Genomic DNA, 25,449 nt, shown 5'->3' on the forward strand with positions numbered 1-25,449 from the left:
AATGAATAGCGAAAATCTGTGTTTAACCCAGCTGTTTCTGGCTTCTGTATAATAATGCTTCTAATGCTTTGCTAAGAAATGAAAAATTGCTTAAACCCTCAACTCTAAGGAGCAAGAGGCTGGCTGTGGACAAAGCAAAAGCTGGCGCCTTGCACCCCCCCCTTCACCCGCTCCCCTCCATATGTGTAGCATTATAAATAGTTAACTTGCAGAAATCACAGTCCTGCAGGGTAGGAGTCTCCCTTGGTTTGCAAATGTCCTTGAGATTTACAGCAAAGAAGTTACCTTACGTTTGATAGCAGGAATGTAACATTTCACCAGGAGAGACTCCCAATTGTCTTTATGTTAGGACCTCATTAAAGGGAAAATGGCCTTGGCTTGATAGTAACCAGGCCTTCAATATCCTGATAGTGCTTTCATTCACATGCGTGGGCTAATCGGCCAGTTCTGCTTCTGTAAGATTGCTTTGTCTGCTTTCGCACGTGGGTCCCCTGATCCACTCCACTGACACCAAGTATGCCTGTTCAAACTATCAATCAGTCAGCTCAGCCCCTCCCGAAACTTGTTTGTCCATAAAAATCCTGCACCACCCCAGCCTGGTGTGCTCAGCTAGCAGGAGCTGCTGACCACCCGCAGGCGCGCGCTGACCACCCGCAGGCGCCTGCGTAACAATAAAGAACCTCTTGCTGATTGCATCCAGTGGCAGTGTTGGATTCTTGGGTAAGGGGATCCGCGGGTCTTTCACAGTCATACTCTGTACCAGCTTTATGACACTGATGCTAAACCTGCTTGGATTTGTGTAACTGTTGTATTCCTCTTTTAGGTTATGAGACTTCAGAGCCAGGTTCAATGGCTTACTCTTTGAACCCCTTGCAGCTACAGTGCTTTCTAAATAAGAGTTCTAGAAATTGAATAACGCGGCCATCTTTGCTTCACTTAGTTACTTACAATTACCATAATTGTATTATTATAATTGTGTAGATTTAACAGAGCTGTAAAGGCATAAACTACTAATCAAAAAGTAGATCAATTTTTGCTTAGTAACAGTACTTGGTGTTTGTGGTTCGTGTGTGTGTGTGTGTGTGTGTGTGTGTGTGTGTTTTCCTTCAGCAGCACGAGTACAAACCATATGAAATCTTTAAGTAATGTTCTCAGTTTTTAGAGTAAGTTGTTGAACTTACATTCAGAGTCTGGGCTCCCTTCCTGAAACCAGATGACACACTTCTTGCCCTTCCCATGCCAAGTCCCTCCCTCAGTGGCCCACTTCCTCTCTACAGCAAGGCACTGAGCTCTGAACCCACGCTGGCAAACTCCCCTCTCTTCCTCACCTTCCCGCGGAGGTGTGTTCCTTTTTCTTAAGCATTGCATAACTGGACCAATCCCTGCCAGAAACGGGAAACTTGCCAAATGCTCAAGCCAATGTTCAAGCACCACACTTCCTCACTACTTGCAGTGGTGAGCTGGGATAAAATCCAGGAGACTTATAAAAGCCAAATGGAGACTTTACAATTATCCTTATGGAAACTTGTGGTAAAATAATAGTGTGGCCATTTTACAATGTCACGAACTACGTGCACAAATGATCAACATATTTGTATGTTGAATTATAACTGTATAGCTTGAAATCATGAAGAGCTGTTTCTAAACTATATATACATAAAAAATGAATTAGATTTTTCGGGTGTACTCTCCATAGTAATTTTTAAGGAAGAAAGTACTTTTAAAAAACCCAGTCGATTTTTCTTTTTCTTCCTTACTTTTTTTTTTCTTTTTTTTTGGGCCATGGTCGGAAGTGGGGTTGAATGTAAAATTTTGTGGTTTCGAAGAACGCTTAAGTGGCGAATTAATGTGATGTGAAGGAAAGCTAACCGCCTCATTCCCTTGCAGTCTAATCACAGACCACCCCTTTTTTCCAGCCTTAGGGGAGGGAGCCTTTAATAATGGTCTGTGTAAACTGATGCCCAGGCGGTATGAGTTCGAAGAAGCGCTGCTCGAACACGTTGAAGCGGAGCAAAGAGCAACCCCCAAGGACAACAGCTCCCCAAACAAAAAAATTGCTTCGAACAACCAACCCACCCAAACGGCTGCAATGGCTCTGCTGGCGCGAATCTTGAAAGCCCGTGTGAGCCCGGCGCCCGGGCGGGGCGGGTTCCTGGGCGCCGGGGCCCCGCGGCCGTCCCGGCCCGAGGGCGCCCGGCTGCCGGCGGGGGCGCGGGCCGAGGACAAAGGAGCGGGACGGCGGGGAGCGCCGCGGGCCGGGAGCCAGGCCGAGGGACCCCGCAGCCTCGCCGCCATGCCGGGGCCCCGCACGCTCGCCAATCTGGTGGAGTTCTTCTGGAAGGACGGCTTCAGCCGCATCCACGAGATCCAGGTAGCGGCGCGCGCGGGGCCGAGAGGGGAGCGGGCCAGGGCACTGTTCCTCTGAGCTCGGAGAGCTCGCGCGCGCCGGAGGGCGTCTGGGAGGAGGCAGAGCGGAGGGTGCCCGAAGGGACTCCAGGGAGGGGGCACCGCGCGGGGGACGCCGGGGGCGTGGTGCTAGGCCCTGCCGGCAAGGGGACGTCAAGGAGGGTCGCCCAGGAGGGACCCCGAGGAGGAGGCACCGGGCAGCGACGCCGGGCGGGGGTGGGGCAAGGAAAGTGGCTTCAAGGAAGGGCGCCAGGGCGGGGTCTCCGGGCTGGGCGCGCCGGGGAGAGGGATCTGGGGAGTGAGCGTGAGGAGGGCTGCCGGGGAGCAGTCCCCGGGTAGGAGACCTCGCGCGGGGTTGGGACGTGTGGAGCCCAGCTGGGGGAGTCGCCGTCCCGCCTCGGGATGGCCCCGAGGGGGGCCCAGAAGAGCTCCTTTTCCCGCGGGGGTGTCGGGTCCCGGCCCCGGAGGGCTGCGAGCAACTCTGAGCATTCAGAGCACCGCGTCTACGCGTCGAAGTCTTGTTGAGTCCGTTTCTGGTTCCTTTTGCTTGTGTTTTGTAAATGAAAACAAACACGCTCCCCCTCCCCCAAAGAGCCGAGGTCCGGAGGACACAGGTTGGTTAGCCTCTAAGTGATGGGGTCGCTACACGAATGTAAATGATACTTGGCTGCAAGCCATGACAGAGGCAGGGACCTAGGAAGAACCCAGTCGTTCCAATAACCTGTGGGAGTTTTGGGACCGGCTCAGTCTACTGTTTCTTATCTTGACCCTGAGTTTTGCCTTTCTTCCCTCATCGCACATTGCGCCCTTCATTGCAAGGCGACCCTCCACCTTCGTTCGCTCTGGCAGCTGCTTCCTCATTGGACTTCTTCATTGTCTCAGGGCTCCCACCCAGCGCACACTTATTTCTGGAACCTAGGCCTTATGACCACCCTCCCCCCACCCCCACTCCCCACAGTCCCACTTCCTTCTGTCATCCTTCAAAGCACTTCTCAGGGGGAAATCTGTGACCACCCACCCGAACTGCTGTCATGGTCATTCATTCGTTCCCTCAACCGAGAAGCATACATGGTGGTGTAGAGGCCCTGATTGGGCTGGAGAAGCAGAAACTTCATTGGGAGAAAACAACAGTAGAACTCAGGAGCAAGTTTAATTTGATTGAAATTCCAGCCCCTCCTCTCCATCCCCCACACCAACCCTACACAGTGTTCTGCCTGACATGCTTCTAGGAGTCAGAAATGATTTTCTCTCTTTTCCGTGTGGAATTTGAACATAAGCTATCAGGATGGTAGTTTTCAAATGGGATAAAACATGTTTTGCTATTGATTGTGGGCAAGGCATTGCAGCTGGATTTTTTTTTGTTTCTTTTCTTTTCTTTTTTTTTTCTTTTACCTGCCTCTGGTCCATCTGGTTTTGTCCTCACAGTATAAGCCCACAGTTGGTTCCTCAGCACAGGTTTCTTCGAGAAGCTGACCACGTTTAAAACCTGCCTCTCTAGCAGGAGCCACCTAGGGAACCACCTCTCCACAACTACAAAGTGTCTCAGTTCAGAAGGGTGTTTTCTCTGCATCTGGCCTGCTTCCGGCTATCACCCTACAGGCAGCCCTCCTGCCCAAGGCTCAGACGGCGCCTATCACCGTGATCAGTCCCGAGTGGTAGCACCACCTGCCAGAGGATAGTCATGGAACTAACTCATCTGAGCTTTCCTGAAACAGGGTAGACAAGCCCCAACTGTTCCCAGCTCTGTTGTCCTTTTGGGCTCCCCTTTTCCTTTATTCTCCAAATAGCACTCATTTGCAAGAGCTAGAATCCTCCTGAAACCCCTGTGAGGACCCCAGGGAGTGCTTGATGGCCTTGGGTTACCCCACTGCAGGAGTGCTCAGATTGCTCTAGACTGAATAAGGTTTTAGCAAGCCCATCTGCCCTGTTCTTCAACTTGCTCCTGTGGCACTTGTAGGCAGAAGACAGTTATTCTGCTACCATTACCTCCAGTATACTTTATTCCACTTGTGATAACACAGTGTTAGCTCACGGGTCATCTGTATGGTTCAAGTCTTTCTCACACAGGTGGAAAAGACCCAGGTGTTGGTTGAGTGACTTGCCTGAGGTCACACAGTGGCAGAGCAGACATCCCCACCTGTGTTGCCAAAGACTGGTTTCAGATGTGATGGAGCAAGAGGGCCCTGTGTTCAAATGTTAGCCCTGCACAGGCACCTGTGGAGTCTTGACCCATCATTTATGCTTTCTGGACCTTAATTTCCTTTTCTGTACAGGAGTCTGACAGTCCTCATCCATCTCACAAGTTATGGTGAGGTCAAATGAGATTAGGGCTGTGGAAGGGCTTTGTAAGCTATAATCATAACATGTAAATACTAATAATGAACACTTTTAGAACTCTTTTCAAAGTCCTACACATGAGGCAGTTCTATTATTTGTCCATTTCTCAGGTGAGGAAACTGAAGTACAGTGTGTAAAGTTGCCTAGCTAATGCACGTTGAGCTAAGATTCAAACTCCAGTATCTGTGCTTCTAATGTCCGGACAAATTCTAAGTACTGGGACTGACTGTATGGTTCTGTGGTCTGCTAGCAAAAAAGTGCTGTACGGTATCTGGGTCATCCATCTTGTTCTTTCTTGTGCCTGGTTGATTGCTTCCTTGGGCTCAGGATACCCATTCAATAGCTGAATTTGTTTGGGGAGTGACCCATTTCCCAGTAGTTTCAATCCCATTTCCCAGTAGTACAGTCATCTCATCCATGGTTCCCATTCAGAGACCCAGCGGAACACCTTTCAACTGAGTCTGAGTTTCTTCATATCTGGGTGGGAGGACTTCACCCAGGTTGATAAGGAAGTGAGTATCTTCTATCTGAAGAGTAGAAGAACGGAAAGACAACAGCCCCTCTGGCCTGTTATTTCTGAGGTTAAGAAGAGGGTGATAAGAAATGTTGGCAGATGCAAAAGAGAGACTTAGTCATTTTCTCTATATGCTCAGCCCTGGCTCTGCCATGCTGACCTAAGGCAAGAGGCACTCTCTCTCTCTTTTATTTATTTATTTAAACCATTTACATTTATTGTGATTTCTCTTTGTCTTTTGGTACTCGCGCTATTGAGATATAATTCATATACCATACGACAGTCACCACAGTCAATCTTAGAACATGTTCATAACCTTAAAAAGAAAAAAAAAAGAAACCCCATATTGTTTCTTTTAACTATCACTTCCCAACTCTCCATCCCTCCAGCCATAAGCAACCATTAACTTACTTTCTGTCTTTGTAGACTGGCCTATTCTGGACATTTAATATAACTGGAATCATAGCATGTGGTCTTTTGTGTCTGGCTTTTTTCACTTAGCATCACGTTTTCAAGGTTCATCTATGTTGTGGTGTGTACCAGTACATCATTTCTTCTTACGGACAAATAATACTCCAGTGTAGAGGCATACTACATTTTCCTTGTCCATTCATCAGTTGACAGAACATGGATCATTTCTACCTTTTTGCTAATTGTGAAAAATGCAGCTGTGAACATTCAGTATAAGTTTATTTTTGTATAGATATATGTTTTCATTTCTTTGGATATAGATCTAGGAATGGAATTGCAGGGTCAAATAGCAACTCTAGTTGAAACTTTGAGGAACTGCCAGACTATTTCTCAAAGTGGCTGCACTATGTACATTCCAACCAGCAAGTGTAAGAGGTTGTGATTTCTCCACATCCTTGCCAGGGCTTGTTCCTAGCTATTCTTTTGATTATAACCACTGTAGTAGGTGTGAAGTGGCATTTCATTGTGATTAGGATTTGCATTTCCCTGATGACTAAGGATGTTGAGCTTCTTTTCATCTGCTTATTATCCATTTGTATATCTTCTCTGGAGAAATGTCCATTCAAATAATTGCCCATTCTTTAATTGGTTCATTGTTTTATTGAGTTGTAATAGTTCTTTATATGTTTTACATACAAGTCCCTTATCAGATATGTGCTTTGCCAATATTTTCTCAATTCTGGGGATTATCTTTTACTTTCTTTACAGTGGCCTTTGAAACCCAAAGTTTTAAATCATGATGAAGTCCAATTATCTACTTTTTTTAAAAAGATTTTATTTATTTATTTGACAGAGGACACAAGTAGACAGAGAGGCAGGCAGAGAGAGAGGAGGAAGCAGGCTCCCTGCTGACCAGAGAGCCCAACGTGGGGCTCGATCCCAGGACCCTGAGATCATCACCCGAGCCGAAGGCAGAGGCTTAACCCACTGAGCCACCCAGGCACCCCCAATTATCTACTTTTTCTTTTGTTGTTCATGGTTCTAGTTTTATATCTTAAGATGCCATTGCCAAATTCAAGGTCATGAAGATTCACCCCTATCTTTTCTTATAAGAATTTTATAGTTTTGGCTCTTACATTTAGGACTTGAACGCTTTTGAGGAAATTTCTCACATATCTCATATATCTCATATCTGGTATGAAAGAAGGGTATAAATTCATTCTTTGCCTTAGATATCCACTTGTCCCTGCACCCCCATTTGTTGAAGAGACTATTCTTCCCCAAATTAATTGTCTTGGCACTGGCACTCTTGTGGAAAATCAGTTGACCAGAGATGTGTGGGTTTATTTCTGAATTCTCAATTCTACTCCAGCAGTTTAGATGTTTATCCTCATGCCAGTACTATGCTGTCTTGATTACTGTTGCTTTTGTAGCAAGTTTTGAAATAGAGAAAAGGGAAGCCTTCAACTTTGCTCTTTTTTTCAGGGGTTTTTTATATTGGTCCCTTGCATTTCCATATGAATTTTAAGCTTGTCAATTTTCTACAAAGAAGTCAAAAGAAATTGTGATAGAGATTGTGTTGAAACTTTGGGTCAATATGGGGAGTATTCCCATCTTAATAATATTAAGTCTTCCAATCCAGGTACATGGGAAAGCTTCCATTTATTTAGGTCTTCTTTAATTTCTTTCAATGGCTTTCAAAGTATAAGTTTTGTACTTCTTTTGTTATCTAAGCATTTTATTGTTTTTGATGCTGTTGTAAATGGAATTGTTTTCTTAATTTTCTTTTTGGACTGTTCAGTGCAACTGACTTTTGTATATTGATCTTATATCCTGCAAGCTTGCTGAACTTGTTTATTAGTTCTGATAGTTTTTTAGTGGATTCCTTAGAATTTTCTGTATGGGAGATCATGTCATTTGTTATTAAATGTAGCTTTAGTTCTCTCTTTCTAATCTAGATGCCCTTTCTTTCATTTTCTTGATGGGGGCCATTTTTATAGGTTCATTAGAAATTGCCTGCAGAGGGCTCTCTCTCTGCAGAACAGGGTGACAGAGCTGCTGAGGGTCTGGGACAGGCTAGCAAGTCTTTTTGGCTCAGGCTCTGCAGTTCATCTCCATCCATAATGACATTTCTCTCTTGTTGCTCCACAGAGCTAAGTATTGTTAAAATCATGCTCTAAAGAATAAGAAAACTTATGTGAATCTGGTTAATGACGTGGAAGTACATTTATCTTAGGAATATGTAAATGTACAACTCTGATTCAGCTTTGTATAATGTAGAGCTTTCCTCTGTCCCAATTTTCTACTCCCCTAACACCCAGAAATCTTTATGTCAAAGGTATATCATATCTGTATTTTTTCCTTTTTTGGTTTCTCCATGGTATTGCAGCAGAAGCACACACGGGAATATGGAAAAATCTTCAAGTCTCACTTTGGTCCTCAGTTTGTAGTATCTATTGCAGACCGAGACATGGTGGCTCAGGTGCTCCGGGCAGAGGGGGCCGCGCCCCAGAGAGCCAACATGGGGTCCTGGCAGGAGTACCGACACTTGCGAGGGAGATCCACCGGGCTCATCTCGGCGTGAGTATGTGGCCCCGGTGGGCTGTGGCTGGGAGGCCCCTGCTTGGATACTTGGCTTTGAAAACCAGTCTTTAATAAATTGCACACCTCCCAGTGGCATAGTGGCAAAATGGCCTCTGCGTGATCTCCTAAATACTGGTGCCAGAGGGCCCGTCCCTTCTCCTCTGGGAAGAGGTTTGATGGCAGGGACAAGGTCGGGTTGCACTAGCCTGGGAGAAGGGAAGAACTGTTTCTCAAGCAGTGCTCCAAGGCTGTCAGTGTCCTCTCTGTGACAACGAAGGGAGGGAGGTTCACAGAGCAGATCTGTGGGCAGAGGGGGAAGGAGCAGCTGCTTTAGGAGACACCAAAGAGAGGCTAAGAGCCTTCCTGTGTGGATCGCTATGTGATGCTGTTCCTATCTCGTAACAGGCTATGATTATTGTTTGTAAACAAGGCTTACCAACACCTCTGTGCCCCTAAGAGCTAATCAGCACAATTCCATGCAGGAAGGAGAACACAGAACACCTGTGGATCCCGTGGTCTAAATCCCTTTGGTTTAGAAATTCCATTTGTGATTCTTTTTTCATATATATGCCCTATACATGAATTGAAGAGAAGTACAACCATAGGTTTCTCAAATGAGGTAAATAAAAGCTGGGACTGGGACACCTTCTCCCCACTGATCCAGCCCCAGAAGGGAGTGGCCAAATGCTGCAAAGGCTCTCGCTCTCTGTGCCACGCGTTGAGGCATCCACTATCCACTCTCCTCCCAGGAGCTCAGTTCAGGGCTCAGGAGTTCATACACATAAACCTTTTCCTCTTTTGCTAATCTCAACAGCCTCGTGTCTCATTATTATATTTCTGCAGGGTTTTTTCAAAGGAAACCATCTCACTTTCTTTTTTTTTAATTTTTTATTTATCTTTTAGATTTTTTTTTCCAAAGATTTTATTTATATATTTGACAGACAGAGATCACAAGTAGGCAGAGAGGCAGGCAGAGAGAGAGAGAGAGATGGGGAAGCAGGCTCCCTGCTAAACAAAGAGCCTGATGTAGGGCTGGATCCCAGGACCCTGGGATCATGAGCTGAGGCAAAGGCAGAGGCTTTAACCCACTGAGCCACCCAGGCACCCCTCATCTCACTTTCATAAAGATGATTCCCAGTGGGATTTTTCCCCTTCCAAGTTTGCTTTGAGGGGAACAGACTACAAGGCTGAAGTTCTCCCCTCCTCTTGCGCAGTATCTTAATTCTATTTGTATCGGCAGATCTTGTAGGCTTTTTATTGCTGGGGAAATTCTCAGAGGTTCCCTGAGTTCTTTTCCAGGATGTCAATGGAAGTAAGATGATTTGAAACTCACTTTATTCTTCTAGGGAGGGTGAACAGTGGCTCAAGATGAGACGTGTACTGAGACAAAGAATTCTGAAACCAAGAGATGTGGCCATTTTTTCAAGTGAAATCAACCAAGTTATTGCTGATTTAATTAAAAGAATCTACATCCTCAAGAGCCAGGCAGAAGATGGAGAAACGGTGACCAATGTCAATGACCTTTTCTTCAAATATTCAATGGAAGGTGAGGCGAAGTCAGAGGGTAGATGGCAGAAATGGTAGTTCTCATCCACTGGGCATGCCCTATGTCCCTGGTAGGCACTGGGCTGAGCCCCGCACATACACACCCATATCCCTCATGGTGCTGACTTAGCCAGGGGTACTGTTACTGCTGGTTTACAAGTGGGGAAATTGAAAACCCGCCCCCATTTTTAGTGGCAGAAACTTAATTTCGAATCCAGGTTTTTTTAACCCAAGAATCATGCTCCTAATTCCTGCATATTTTGCTTTAGCACAGTTTGTAGAAAATAGTAGGAGATTAGAGGGCATCTACTGCAGTCATTCTAGCTTTTAAAATTCATGTGGGATGGGTAGGGTATTCCCATCCACGTCCTAAAATCAAAAATCAAACCCCAAATGTAGTTATTGAAAAGTCCCTGCCCTCTCTCTCCTGACCTGGGGAGGTCACCAGTTTCTTTAAAGGATACATGTGAATACTCTTTTTTCTTTTTTTGCTCAGAGGGAGAGAGAAAGCACAAGCAGGGGGAGGGGCAGGCAGAGGGAGAAGCAGGCTCCCTGCTGAGCAAGGAGACAGGATGCAGGACTCTATCCCAGGACCCTGGAATCATGACCTAAGCTGAAGGCAGATGCTTAACACTCTGAATCACCCAGATTTCTCTAATTTTCACTTAAACAAAATAAAACAAAAACGTAACAGTAGAGAACTAAACTTCTTGTTTTGTACTTTTGTACTCTATCAGCATTCTCCTTTTTTAAAAGTGAGTTTACCTTAGTTCAAATTTAATTTTTAAGTTAACTTTTTAAAGTTCTGTTAATGGTCCCTGAGCAGAGTAACAAAATCAACAGAGAGTTGTAAACACAGTGGAAAATCTTGCTTTTTCCTGATTCATTGAGACTGTTTCCTCTACTCCTGTGACTCTCTGGGCCTGGGGCTCCCCACTTCATGGCCCAGAGGAGCCACCTTTCAATTCCCTAGCGTTGCAAGTGGCCAAAAGGTTGGGGCCTTTGCATCCTGGGCCTTGAACAAACCCGGGGGGGGGGCGGTGGGGGCTGCTCTACGGCTGAACCCTGCCAGACAAAAGGAATGACCCGCCAACTTGCTTCCTATCAGCCCTGAATACTCAAGCCCTGGAGCTCAGGACCTGGTAGAGAAAACCTCTGGTGATACAGCAGAACCTCGCTGGAGGAAGGCCCCTTGATTGCTTTTGCAACTTTTATGGCTAGATGTTGCCTGTTGATACTATGCGTAACGAAAAAGGAGAGGGTCTTTCAACTCACTTTCCTGTGCAGGAGTGGCCACCATCCTTTATGAGAGCCGCCTGGGCTGCCTGGAGGACAGCATCCCACAGGCCACCGTGGACTACATCCAAGCCCTGGGGCTCATGTTCAGCATGTTCAAGACCTCCATGTACGCGGGCGCCATCCCCAGGTGGCTCCGCCCATTCATCCCGAAACCTTGGCGGGAGTTCTGCAGGTCCTGGGACGGACTCTTCAGATTCAGTAAGAGAAGAATCGAGGGGCCCCTGTTGTCTCACGGGTTGACCCAACTGTGCGGCTTGCAGCGTATCTGAGGCTTCTGCCGCTGGAGGGGTGACACTGTGGGAGGGTGGCCTGGTGTGGTTGTGTGCTGTTACTTGGACCTGTTATCTGGTTCAGCTTCTCAGATGACAAGACGCATGTGGGTTGCTACTATCAGCAACACAACCGATTTCCCATTTTTGAATTCTTTTCATTGTGACAAACATGCTAGCGGTGATATGCAAGTAAATGTCTAAGGGAGATGATGTCTTTGGTCCAATGATTCTGTCAGTGCTTGAAGTGCAGACAGCGTTTTGGGCCTGTGCACTTTCTTTCTTTCTTCCTTTTTTTAAAAAATTATTTTTGCTAACATATAATGTATTATTTGCCCCAGGGGTACAGTCTGTGAATCATCGGACTTACACATTTCACAGCACTCACCATAGCCCATACCCTCCCCAATGTCCATAACCCAGCCACCCCATCTCTCTCCACCCATGGAACCCAGGAACCCTCAGTTTGTTTCCTGAGATTAAGAGTCTATTATGGTTTGTCTCCCTCCCAATCCCATCGTTTCATTTTTTCTTTCCCTACCCCCCACAACCTCCTCACCACCTCTCAAATTCCTCATATCAGGGAGATCATATGATAATAGTTTTTCTCTGGTTGACTTACTTCGCTCAGCAGGATACCTTCTAGTTCCATCTACATCGTTGCAAATGGCAAGATTTTGTTTCTTTTGATGGCTGCAGAGTATTCCAGTGTATATATATATACCACATCTTCTTCATCCATTCATCTGTTCTTTCCATAGTTTGGCTATTGTGGACATTGCTGCTATTAACATTCGGGTGCAGGCCTGTGCACTTTCACTTGAACATTCTCATTTGCAGCTTTTTGGAAAGAGTCAAATTCCTCTTTTTCTTACCTGGTGAAGCAAACAAGGAAAATATACTTTGTTCAAACCCAGCAAAGCAAGATTAGTTTTCCTACATAGCTAACCAAGGATTTCCGAAAAGAAAAGATTTGCAAAATGTTTGTTAGAACGATGTTTTTAGAACAATACTAACGTTGAAAGAAGTGTCCCATAGTGTCTTTTGAAGACCAACATTCATTTGAATATGTAAGTTCTGATGGATTGAATGTGGCACTATCTTTTTAGGGTAACATAGCCTTTACTCTCACTCCATTCTCCCTTCTGGAAACATGGTAGAAAAAAAAAAAAAAAGGAAAGGAAAAAAAGAAAGGATCTGTAGTCTTATTACTCCAAAGCTTTCCTGGTTCTTTGATGAGTGAAGCAAACATTTGCAAGTATCTTCTGCATTATTTTCAGAGAGGAAGAGATATCTAGCTTGTCTTTAATTTTTTTTTAAAAGGTTTTATTTATTTGAGAGAGAGAAAATGAGCATGAGGTGGGGGAGAGGAACAAGCAGACTCCCTGCTGAGCAGGGAGCCAGACTACGGACCCTATCCCAGGACTCTGGGATCGTGACCCGAGCAGAATGTAACTGACTGAGCTGTGCAGGCGCCCCCTGTTTTTAACTTTTCATTCATTTATACAAACAAGCATGTGGATGAGCTTCCCAGGTTGACAGCAAATTGACCTGGGTTTCGTTTAGCTTTGGAATCTGCCACAGATTAAGTTGCTGGAAAGATGAAGAGGTTATTCTCAGCAAAACTTCTTTCAAAAGAAATAACTGTTTTCAAACAGGCCAAATCCATGTTGACAACAAGCTGAAGGACATACAGTCCCACATGGACAGCGGGGAGAGTGTGAGAGGGGGGCTGCTCACATGCCTCTTCCTCAGCCAGGAGCTGACGCTGGAGGAGATCTATGCCAACATGACGGAGATGCTGCTGGCTGGCGTGGACACGGTGAGTGTCTTGGCCTTTGTCTCTTCTCGATAAGCAAAGCACAGCTGAAGCCAGGAGCCTTCCTGAGTAATCTCATACATGCATAACGTGTTGGTGCTAACAACTTCTGCTTCACAGCTGAAAGTTTCCAGGAGAGAACTCCAACTTTTAAATAATATACATGTATTTTAAAACATAAAACCATAATTCTGCAAAAAATGTAAGTTATCACGCACACAAAGTAACAATATGTTTTAAAGCTTAAAAATCATTCCCGATTGACAAATCTTGGTTATTGCTTCATTATACAAAAAATGAAGAAGCCACAGACATTAGAAACATTATTATTTATCATTTAAAGTATTACAGGTCACGGAGAACTCCCCAATTCATTTTATAAAGCCACCATCCCTTTTAAACCCAAATGTGCTAAGGAGAGCATAAGGAAAAGTTTAATTAACAGTTTGACTTATGAATATGTGTGTCTATCGGTCTTAAATAAGATGCTGATGAATAGATGTATTGTGGCAGATGAGCAATCTACTATGACCAAGGAAGGGTGACTATCAGAATGAACAAAGCACAGCCAAGAGATTGGGTGGGAATTGCATCCCATGTTGTTAAGTGAGAAATGAAGATGCTGAAAACTGTGTATGTTGTGCTCCTGTTGGTAAAACAAACAGTGGCCTGGCCCCTGCTCATCTGTGTGCGTGTCCATATCTGTACATGATTTTAAGAGTGTGGAGCAAAGTATGGAGGGAGCACACTGGGTTGTTAACATGGGTTACCTGCCTGGGGAAATGGGAGCCACGTTTCCCTCCAAAACATATGTGTGATGGGATACATTTATTCATGTATGAAAAATGATATACATGTGGGTATATATACAGAGAAATTTTAAAATTTGCTAAAAAAGAAGTAGTGAAACAGGAAAAAGCAGGGCTAGGCTTTTAGTATTTGGTGGAGGAAAAGTTAGTTGAGTGAAATAATTAAGATCTGCCTGATGCTTCACTATTTCCAAAGCCCTTCAAAACTAAACAACTAGGACATGGGGAGATGGAGAGGAGAAGGGAGCTGACGGAAATTGGAAGGGGAGGTGAACCATGAGAGACTATGGACTCTGAAAAACAACCTGAGGGTTTTGAAGGGGTGGGAGTGGGGGGTGGGAGGTTTGGGGAACCAGGTGGTGGGTGTTGGGGAGGGCACGGATTGCATGGAGCACTGGCTGTGGTGCAAAAACAGTGAATACTGTTAAGCTGAAAAGAAAAAAAAAACAAGAAAAAAAAAACTAAACAACTAAGCTTTTTCCTTTACAGGAGTGCTTCTTGAACTTGAATAAGGCACAGACCTCCTCTTTAAAGGAAGTCTGTTTTGTTTTTGTTTTCTTGACCACATAAATTTTTAATGAGGTATAATTACATTAACAGCTGAGGTAACAACTTGCATAGGTATTTAAATGAACGATTTTAAACTTTAGCCATTTAATACTGAAGCTGTATTTTTGGCATAAATGATTTGTCTGTTCAGAGATAAATTCTCATTGCACTTCATGATCAGCTGCCCCAATGATTGTTCTCTGAAATTTAAGTAAAATTTGCTAATAGAGGTCCTTTTTAAGCTTATACTTAATAGATGATCAGTAGCCGAGAACAGCATTCCACAGGATATTATCTTTCATTAAGATTTCAACCTGTAGGGAAACCCCCTTAAAAAAGGATAAAATGATCTTCCAGTGGATAACCCTGAGCTAAGATGTTAAATAGCTGATCTATAGAGGTTAGTGAATAGTTACCAGCAGTTGGATTTTGAAGAAATCTAAAAACAAGATATAAGCTTGAGCCTTGCATACTTCATCCAAGGTGCACATGCTTAGCTTGGAATCATTGCAGTGTACCCAGAACCCTCCTTCAGAATTATAGCAGTAGGCAGTGTAGTGACCTGAGCCAAATCCTTTCCCATGGTGCATTACTACAGCAGATAAATCATAGATAAAACATTCTGGTCTGAGGGATTTCAGGGATTCCCTGCAGCAATAAGGTTCCATGTTTAGGCCCCACCCCAGGGTTGACATTGTTTTTATTATAATGTTACATAAACATGTAAAAGCAAAAAACTTAGTATAAATTCCTTATTTTTATGGATCTTCTACAACAATAAAACAAGACATGTATAAAACTAACCAATGAAATCAATGTGATCAATGAAAATTCGAATCAGCCATGTGAATGTGAGGAGTGGTGTGGGTTTGCTGTAATGGGGAGGGGAGGAGCGGAGTGAATGGTGGGCCTGGCCTCTGAGAGGATTTGGGTGTGTTGTCCCTCCTGCTCCCTGGTGGTAATTAAGAGCATCACAGGAGGTGGAGCACAGAAAGGACCAGAGGCCCCTGAAAGGATCATCAGCAGACACGTTCTTATAATTCATATTCATTTTCTAAAATATTTCTTTAAAAAATTTTATTGCAGTATAACTTATGCAAAAGAAATGGCACCCTTTTAAACCGTACAATTTATTATAACTTGTTGGCAGATACAGGATAAAAACAAATGTGATCATTTATGAAACCACCACCCTAATCAAGATCCTGAAATTTCCTTACTCCCATTTCATTCCATCTCTCCTGACCTGCCTGCCCCAGGTAACCGCTGATCTGCTTTCTGATGCTCAACATCAGTTCTCACTTTTCTAGAAATTTTTAGAAATAGAATCATACAGTGTGTATTTTGCATCCAGCTTCATTCAGTCAGCGAATGATTTCAGGATTAACTGATAGTTGCATATCAAAGTAGTTTATTCATCGTTTTATTGCACTTCACAGATAGATTTTTTTTTTTCAAATTAAATGTTTGTGGCCACCCTGCATTGTAGCAAGACTGTTGTCTCCATTTTTCCAACAGCATCTGCTCATTTTTTGTCTCCAAGTCATATTTTGTTAATTCTCATGATATTTCATTTTCATTATTATTATATTCATTCTAAAAATAGACAACACAATATTATATACATAATTTGTATTAGATATTGTTATATATAACATAAATATATATTATACATGATAATATATAATAGTAGAATCACTGGTCTGTGCTCAGTGGGTGATTAGGACTTGCTGAAAGCTCAGGTGACTGTTTGCAGTTTTTACCAATAAAGTATTTTTAAATTAAGGTGGGTAAGTTTTTGTTTTAGACATAATGCTATTGCATACTTAAGAGATTACAGTAAAGTATAAGCATGGCTTTTATTTGCACTAGGAAGCAAACAATTCATTTGACTCACTTTATTGTGATACTTGTTTTATTGTGGTAGTCTGGAACCCAACCCAGATTATCTCCAAGGTATGCCTATAGTATCCCATTGGATGAATATACCACATTTGGTTTTTCCACAGAAACATGACTGTAATAGAAATTTCTAAATTTTTTCCTTATCATTTATAAGGAAGAACTTGCACATTATATATATTATAGGTGAGCTTGCCCTCTAAAAACATATGATATCTATCACAGGGAAATGATATCAGTATGGCCTAATGACTTTAGATTTTTTTTTAGGTAAAAGTAAAGGCATTTATATTGTGGACTTCACTTGTTTATGGGAGTGAAATATAGTCACATAGATAATAAGGAAAATGTAGTGAAAGTCTTGGAACCTCAGAGAATAAGACAGAATTGTTTTCAATGACCAGAAATGTAATTCTTTAGTCTGAGATATGGTATTTTAAAAAATGGTACTGTTTTGAATAAATGATCTATTAAATCTTTATAGGTTGCTTTACTTGAGAAGGTCATGGAAACAGTGATCAAATTACCCCCTGCCCCCTATGAGCAAGTCCCGTCCAGTCACTGTGGCCCTGGCATTGCCAGACTGAACAGTTCCCAGGCTGACCAGCAGGCTCTGGCCCTTGCTAGCAAAAACCAGATGACATTTGCAAAGAAGGTCACAGAAAATTCCAGGCACAACTTCCAGGCTTGACCAGCATCCTTAGGTCCTCTCAGATGCCATTGAAGGGGACCGTTCTTACGTGATCCAAAAAAGTTTCAAAATAATGTCTTCTGCAGCGCTTCATTGAAAGAACATCTGAATCACACAGTTGATGTTACTTTCAAAAAAAAAATTTTTTTTTTCTATCATGATTTAGGGAAAAATCAGCTTTTGCTTTGGTAAGGCCTATGAATGAACATGACTGCACATGTGCTTATGCTCACTTGACTTCCTGGCCGATGTTGCCTGTTGCTTAAATCCTTGGTTTTACCCATGTGCCTGTGTCTGCTGGTTTCTTTATTAGACATCCTTCACGTTATCCTGGGCAGTGTATCTCCTGGCAAGGCACCCAGAAGTGCAGCAGATGGTGTACCAGGAGATCCTTAAGAATTTGGGGGATAGGCACGTCCCAACAGCAGCTGACGTCCCCAAAGTCCCACTGGTCAGAGCTCTGCTGAAGGAAACACTGAGGTAAAAGGCTCCCCAAAATTCATGTCAAAAACTGTCTTGTGAGTCTCTGATGCTTTATCATCATGATTTAATTGGGTCCAAATGCACCAACAACCTGCAGTGGCCAAAGGAGAGAGTTTTAACTATCTTTTTTTCCTCTCTGCTCTTGTCAGAATAACAGAAAGACTGCTCTGTTTTATGGTCTGAACTGTTCATGTTCTTCATAAAGCTCTTTGGAACCATCACCCCATGACATCATACCTGCTTTAGTCATTTGTTTCACCAAGTTCCCCAGCGTGCTCCTGGAGCAGTACTCCGTGGTTCCCATTCCTCTGAATGTAAAGCAGAGCAAGAGGGATTGATCAGGAAAATATTTTGGGCCCTTTGGCTGATTACCAAACCTGCTTACTGTTGTTCTTGTGTGGATATGCTAGTCGAACTGGCAACACCGAGTGGACTCACTCACTCCATGACAAGGCTTTACCGACACTCAGAAAAGGCTGGACGTGAGGGACGTGGGTGTCCTTGAGTGGGTTTGGGTGGGAGGTAGGATCAGGCGGCCAGTGAAATTTCTTCCTCCTTTGAGGTTCAGGGATTCTGAACCCCACGTTCCTCTGTGGAGGACTGCTGTGCAGAAGAGCTGAGATGGATTCATGGTATGCCCTACAGTAATTCTTTTAAACTTGACTTGATCATGGTGTTTCAAGTTGTGCCTCCTCAATCCATAGCATGTTGTTTAAGCTTGGGGGAAAAAGCTAGCTGTGTGTTTACTGGTATCTGTCAATTGCAATTTTGTTCAGAGTTTTTTCCAGATTGCCTCTCAGAGACAATTCAAACACTGAAGTAGAGCTTTTCTCAAAATGTGTTTCCTGGGTCCCTGAGCCCTGTGGCCTGTTCCTTGAGGAAGGGGGTCCCATGTGCACGTAAGTTTCCCAGACTCAGGAATATCCCTCCTGGGAACACAATAGCACGTTCAAAGCTCTGCTTTGTGTTTCGTGAACATTTTTGACCAGGGGACCTGCTTTCCCTTTCCTCAGGGTACTCACCGGCCAAAGCTAAGGAACCACGCAGGTCCTCACAAGATTTTTTTAGGTGAAACTGGACCTTGTGTTACGTTTTAGAAAAATGAAAATGACAAGATGTCCAGATTTTTGAAAGTGAAGTAAAATACTTTAAAAGTGGCTACCCAATCCTGCTCCTGTTGGTTCTTTTCCAGGCTGTTTCCAGTGTTGCCGGGTAATGGCCGAGTGACCCAGGAAGACCTGGTCATTGGCGGGTACCTCATTCCCAAAGGCGTGAGTATGGTTGCCAGGGTGTGGGGACTTGGGCTCTGCCATGTGGCTGAGCAGGAAGTCTGCTGGTATGTTTAGGAAGTCCTTGCACCCTAGCAATATCACTAGGTTCCTTTCCTTCTGCATGTATTTTATGATGAAGATGGGGCTTTGGAAGCAAGGACCCTTATGTGTCTCCTCCTAGCCAGAAGCATCTCGGGAGGGACCGGCCAACAGGGTTCTTGCCTCTGCCCTGCTTTTGTGTGATCCTATTCTTCATTCCTTTTCTCTTGCAAATGGTGCCTTCAGACCCAGCTGGCCCTCTGCCACTATGCCACGTCCTATGCGGATGAGAACTTCCCTCGGGCCAAGGAGTTCCGGCCAGAGCGCTGGCTGCAGAAGGGAAGGCTGGACCGAGTTGACAACTTTGGGTCCATACCCTTTGGGTATGGGGTTCGGAGCTGCATCGGGCGGAGAATCGCAGAGCTGGAGATCCATCTCCTCGTGATCCAGGTAGGTGGGTGGAGGCCAGACATCAGCCTTCTGCCTTGGCCTTGTTTCCTGGGCTCCATCAGACCAAGACTTGAATAGGAAAGGAGATGCATTTGGAACATTTGGAAAACTCAAAAGTAAGAGCTTCATGTTAAATCCTTTTTACATTTTAAAATGCCACCCCCTTGGGTCCCCTGACCACCCACTGAGCCTCTTTTCTCCTTGGAACCATGGAGCAGCAGTTTGGGCCCTTGGAGGCCTGAAGGACTGGGAAGTGGCCATGTTGTGCTGGGTCTACAGGGACCCAAGAACTCAGCTCTTGAGGAGCTCTCGACAGAAGTGAATGGGAAGGTGATACGCATGTCAAAAGGTTTCAGAGCAGCAAAGGCATTAGGAGGCTCCTTAAAATGCAGGTTCCTGGGCCTCCACAGAGATAGTAATTTGGTGGATCCGGGGTGGGGCTTCAGTGGGGGGTTCTGATGCTGGTGGTCACTGGGCACACTCTGAGAGACGTGTGAACCAGCCACTTACACAGTGCAGTGGTTCTCATACTTGTTTAGGTTGTGAAACAACAGGAAGGCTTGGTTTTTGTTGGAGAATACCTTACATTTAATCTCTTACTGTTAAAATAGATGCTTTTCTGCTTCTACTGTTTTGAGTTTGTGCCATAGCATGAGCTAAATTGTGTTTGAAGGAAATTTTATAAAATGAAAGACTTAAAAAATTTTTTGTTAAGGACTTTATTTATTTGACAGCATAAACAGGGGGAACAGCAGGTAGAAGAAGAAGAGACTTTAGTAGAGAAAATTCTACTTGTTAGGTTTCCCTGCAAATTTAGGAAGACTACTGTTAACATGTCTTAGCCATGGAAGACCTTGGCCCAAGGTTTGGGAGCTACTGCCATTGACATTGCATTGGAAGAATGTAGAGATTACCTTGTGACCCAGGCTCCCCATTTTATTGAAGAGGCAACTGAGGCTCAGAGAGTTGGCGCCACTTGCCCCGGTCACAGAGTGGCAGGTACAGGGCATGATCCAGGTGTCTTGACTCCTTTCTACATTTCTACCATGTCATGGAGGTGCTTTCCTGCAGCCTCACAGATCTTAGAGCAGAACACTGAGAGGTTAGGACCTTGAAAGATGGCATGAGTGAGTGCAAGGTGCTATGGAAGCCAGGCCAGCCGGGGAGGTTGGAGAGGGATTCTGGATGGTCAGCACTTGGGGACAGCTCTGAGAGCTGGAGAACTTGAGAGGCTTCTGCTCAGCTGGGGAGTGGGCAGCCGGAGGTGTGGGAGTAGAGCACCTCTTGAGCTGGGTGGCTCAGATGGAGAAAGCCTGGTGATCGCTGTGTCAAACAGTCATCCCCAGCTCAGTTGGGATGCAGTGACTGCTGGCCAGGCTCAGTGGGGTTGTCACCAGTGCAGCCATTCCTGGGGATGGTCGGCCCTGTGGACATTGACCCATCTTGCTGCATCTGGGGTGAGAAGCAGCTCAGTGTGGTGGAGATGGGAGTTCTGGGGCAAGTGGACTCAAATCCCAGCTCTGCTGTTTGCTGGTTCTAACACTCTGGGCAGGTTTCTCAGCCACGAGGAGCCTATTTCCTTATTCATGAAATGAGCCAAATACCTACTTCTTGCGTGTGTGAAGACACAGTCTGTGCTGGAGAAGTGGAAGCTACTGTTGGCCATGCACTCTGAGTGTCTGCCCTTGGGTTTTTGGGAATGTCTCACGCTATAAAGTGCTGCCATAGATTCTACAGCCACATCCGGGACAGGAAGAGGCTTTCTACTGAGTCGGCCATGGGGTTTCTAGCCCTGCCTGGCGCTTCATTGGAAGAGGGTCAGGAACAGGGTGTTTGGTGGCCACGATGGAGTTCTGTTTCTTGGTGCTATTAACATACAACTGTACCTGCTGGAGTTTTCCTTAGAGTCCTCATTTTTACTTGTGCAAATAGAGAAAGGGAGCATCATTATTTGTAATTGTCAAGGGGGTAGAAAAAAAAAAAAAAAAAAAAGAGAGGAGGCACAAATAAGCCATGCTAGGAATGAGAAAAGAGATACAGCTAAAAATGCAGTCGCTGATTTTTTTAAATCAAGAAAATACCACAAATGACTTTTTTTGCTAATAGGTTTGAAGACTTAGATAAAGTGTACAATGTACTAGAAAACATAAGTTGCCCAAATTGACTCGAAAGAGAACAGACCTCAGATACCAAATGCATGGAGTCAGCAGTAAGGAGATTTGCCCCTCCCAAATATTCCAGACCTGGACGGTTTCATTGTAAGTTTTATCAAACCTTCAATGAACGGGTAATCATCATCTTATACAAACAGAAACTAGGAAAAGGAAGCTTCATTTTTATGAGACTTGCATAGCCTCAATAGTCAAAACCTAGAGAGGGTAATATGGGAAAGGAAAACCACCAGCTAGTCGGATATATTAACAAAGAGGGAAGATATCCTAAGTGAAAACTTGGCAAATGGAACCCTGCTGTGTAGGCAACAGAGATGCATCCCCAGCACATCAGGTTTATTCAGAAATGCAAGGATGGCCCACCTTAGGGACATCTGTTGATATCACTTGCCACAGTAGCTAATTGAAGGAGAAAAATTAAATGACCCCTCCCTCCGAAAGAATGATAACGCGCCACACACATTCGTGAAGAAAATCTCTTAGCAGTAACAGAAGGGCTTTCCTTAACAAGATAAATGGCGTCTCCCCCAGTAGGACGGGGAACATGCCTGTGGCTTCAGGAAGGGAAAGGACTTTAGTGGTGCACTGTCAAATGGGAGCAAGATCTTTGTCTCATGCAGAGAACTTTTAGAAGATACATTTTAGCTCCTTGCGACTTGAGATGCAACAGGGGCTTTGTTTTTTACTTGTACATTTCCTGTGTAGTTTGGATTTTTTTTTAGTGAGCATGGTGTTGCCCACTCAGAAATGCACGTTGGCCTGAAGGTGGAGGAGACCTACACATGAGTTCTTTTGCTATATGGGATGTGCAAGCAGTTCTGCGAAGTCAGAACCAAAGGTCAGAGATTAGGTGTTTTGCTGAAGCTATCTCCATGCCATAACATGTTGGAGCTGCCTAAATACGGTCATTCAGCTTGGCTCTTGAAATGTGACAATGGAGGAGGTCCAGCATATGTTCCCAGTCAGCCCTGCCCCTTCCCCCTGCCAGACTTCCCCTGGGGCCCCAGCCCACCTGAGAACCTGTCAAGGGGTCCTGGTTCTTTGCTTGAGAGATGAGGCGGGAGAGGGAGTCAGGGCTGGGCAGGGGTGGGCAGCCCTGATCCCATGTGACATTTTATGCTCTCCCAAACTGACACTTTGTTGGGCTGGACTTTATTCTGGACCTAGTGGACAGCAGGGTAAGGGGCAGTAGCTAGTGTGCTGGTGAGCACGGCCCTTCCTCCCCTCCAGCAACCCATGTATGCTCTGACTCAGGCCTTTAGAGCAGGTTGCCTTGAGTTCCCTAAGGCAACATGACCTTGAACATCAGGCCAGGGCGGGTAGGTGGCGAATGTTATTGCTTTAAGCTGATGGATACTTTGGTACTCTCTAAAACTCATTGTTGAGGTACTTCCAGGCTGACCCTGAATGGTAGAGCTGGTTCTCTTTTTGAGCAGCAGAAATGAGAAATGTAATCAAAGGTACAGATTGAGAATATTTAAATTGAGGACATCACTGAAGGCTGTTTGGATGATTCACTTGCCAACAGCAGTGCGCTCCCCCAGGCCTCTATCATCCTGGGTTCCCAGCCGGTGGGAAACCTGGAACTTTCACCTTGTCCCTCTGTCCTCCTTCCTCCTTTGATTCCTTCTTAACCTTGACCTAAAGAGGAAGCAGAGGCGTTGGAGTTTTGAAATGGCTGAGAAAATGGAAGTCGTTTGAACATTGTGTCTGCAATGTCTTTGTCATGTGAGCTTCCCGGTTGTTCAGTGGACAGGCTGGGTTCCCGTGCAGGACCTAGTGCTGCTCTCAGCCCGTGGCCACCACAGGAAGAGGAGGGGCTCTCACTCAGAGCACTATGAGTCCTCTGCTGACTCTATTTTGAATCCCCCCTCTCTCTTTCTCTTCTTAGTTGCTTCAACATTTTGAAATCAAAACATCCTCTTGGACTAAAGCTGTTCCTGCAAAAACCCATGGGCTGCTGACGCCAGGGGGGCCCATCCATGTGCGTTTTGTTAACAGAAAGTGAGCCTGGATTTTTAAACCCAGCCAGCTGCCTGACACACACCGATGTTCCAGTGTTCCTGATGACAGCAATGGAGAGAAACCATCACTTTTACAGGCTGTCTTTGTGATAAATTGCCCCCCTCTCCCCAGGTTCTGGGAGACTTGTACATCTTTATGCAAAGTAATTTGAAAAGATTATTGGACTTTGGCAAACCAGTGTAGCTTTTTCTTTGGAGAAACGACTGTTTAAAAAGGAGGGGCACTGAATCCTGGTGTCTCCTCCGTGGTCTTACCCTTGTGTTGTACTTGATATTCAATTAATTATAGTCTCCTATGCATTTGTGCAAGGAAGTGTTGTTTACTTACAAATTCTGCGCTTGAACATATGTCCTGTTATACTGCACCGGGACTCTATGTCAGGAGGCCAATGCAACTGTTTCTAATTTGAAGAGGGAACATACGAGTGTTTCTGTAATACTGTAAGTATGAGAGGAAAGCACCAGAATCAACATTTTATCCTGAGTACCGGTTTTAGATCCTGCAGAAGGGCTCAAAATTAATAGGACCATATTCTTATTTTTCTCTCCAAACTGGTGCTTCCTTTTCCAGTAAGAGCTCCTGAAGAAGTTGAAGATTAGCTTTTGTTTGAAAGAAATAATCAATAAAAAATAGAACTCCTGGTGGAATCCAGAATAATTGGGTTTTATGACCAAGTATAAACACTAAAAAGATGTATAAGAAAATCTGACTGTGGAATTTTATTGCCTCAGTTGAGAAAGATGAATTAGACAAGCAGCATGGAGAACTGTATAACTTTAGAACATTTTTATTTTAAGGAAAAATAAATATATAAGTGGACATGCTATAGATAAAATAATATTTTGATCTTCATGGTGTTGTTTTAAATATCTGAAGTGGAGATGTGATCCAGCTGTTGGTGCTTATGTAAGGCTCCAACCGGATGCTTAGGGCCTCAGGAGTGTTCGTTCATGCCAAGCTCTGTTGTCTTTCACGCTACTTGCTGATCATTAATAAGAAAAAGCACCGTTTTGTAACATTCTCCTTGCATAGTCATGCTTGAAATGGCTTCTTCTCAATCCCACAAATCTTTTCACACACTCCTTCCCCCAAATCACTTTCCTACTAATACATACCACACAGCTCCCCCTGCACTTTAGTTAGTCATGTCGCAAAATAACCCTTAAATAAAATAGAAATAATAGCCATTTCACATCCCATCTTTGTTAAAGTACGTAACAACGTTAAATCTGTGTGTGAAGACAGCACAATTCTAGTCTGAGCGCTATGGAAACATGTATAGTTAAATATGAAATTATGTCATAATAACTGACAAGATGTTGGATTACTTTGAGATCTATAAACTTTTATAAGCTCGCTACAATTTTCTTCTGTTTGTAACTGAAATTAAAAAGTATTGAGACAAATGAAGCGACTTGAAGTGACTTCTTGCTCTACAACGCAACCCTCTTGGGCAGCGTGTCCCCGCCTGGTGATGGGTCTGTGGTGAAGACAGTGATAACACCCGAGCCTGCTGTTCTGTCTCACTGGACAGAGGGACAGACTGACCTTAGGAGCCTCCTGATGTGATGCAACAGGAAGCATGTGGCACCAACTACGTTGTTCTTACGGAAGAAATGGAAATTGTATCGGATAGGTCTGTAGATCTACTACCAGTTTGTAGGAAACACAGGTTATAGAGGGACTTGTTAAAACTCCAAGACAGATACCGTATGATCTCTCTCATAAGTGGAATCTAAAAACAAAAAAACAAATGACTAAACAAAAAGCAGAACCAGAACTATAAATACAGAGAAAAAAGTGATGGATGACTAAGGGTTGGGAAAAATGGGTGAAGGGGCCTGGGAGGCACAGGCTTCCAGTTCTGGGATGAATA

At 44.3% G+C, this 25,449-nt stretch overlaps 1 protein-coding gene across 3 annotated transcripts; it reads left to right on the forward strand.

Moving 5' to 3' along the window:
* Positions 1-1,869: 1,869 nt before the first annotated feature.
* Positions 1,870-24,983, forward strand: LOC131826897 (cytochrome P450 27C1). 3 transcript variants are annotated; one of them, XM_059166566.1, is made up of 9 exons: positions 1,870-2,371; positions 8,131-8,252; positions 9,598-9,797; positions 11,084-11,293; positions 13,023-13,186; positions 17,448-17,614; positions 18,810-18,888; positions 19,174-19,377; positions 23,440-24,983. In XM_059166566.1, the coding sequence occupies exons 1-9, from the start codon at positions 1,958-1,960 to the stop codon at positions 23,554-23,556; spliced, it is 1,677 nt and encodes a 558-aa protein (XP_059022549.1). In that variant the 5' UTR covers positions 1,870-1,957; the 3' UTR covers positions 23,557-24,983. The 3 variants fall into 3 exon arrangements, with proteins under 3 accessions (XP_059022549.1, XP_059022548.1, XP_059022550.1); XM_059166565.1 differs by having other exon boundaries at positions 1,871-2,371; positions 8,058-8,248; XM_059166567.1 differs by having other exon boundaries at positions 2,242-2,371; positions 8,131-8,248.
* The last annotated feature ends 466 nt before the right edge of the window (positions 24,984-25,449 follow it).

The sequence above is a fragment of the Mustela lutreola genome, chromosome 3 (assembly GCF_030435805.1).
Source record: "Mustela lutreola isolate mMusLut2 chromosome 3, mMusLut2.pri, whole genome shotgun sequence".
Taxonomy (NCBI): Eukaryota; Metazoa; Chordata; class Mammalia; order Carnivora; family Mustelidae; genus Mustela; species Mustela lutreola.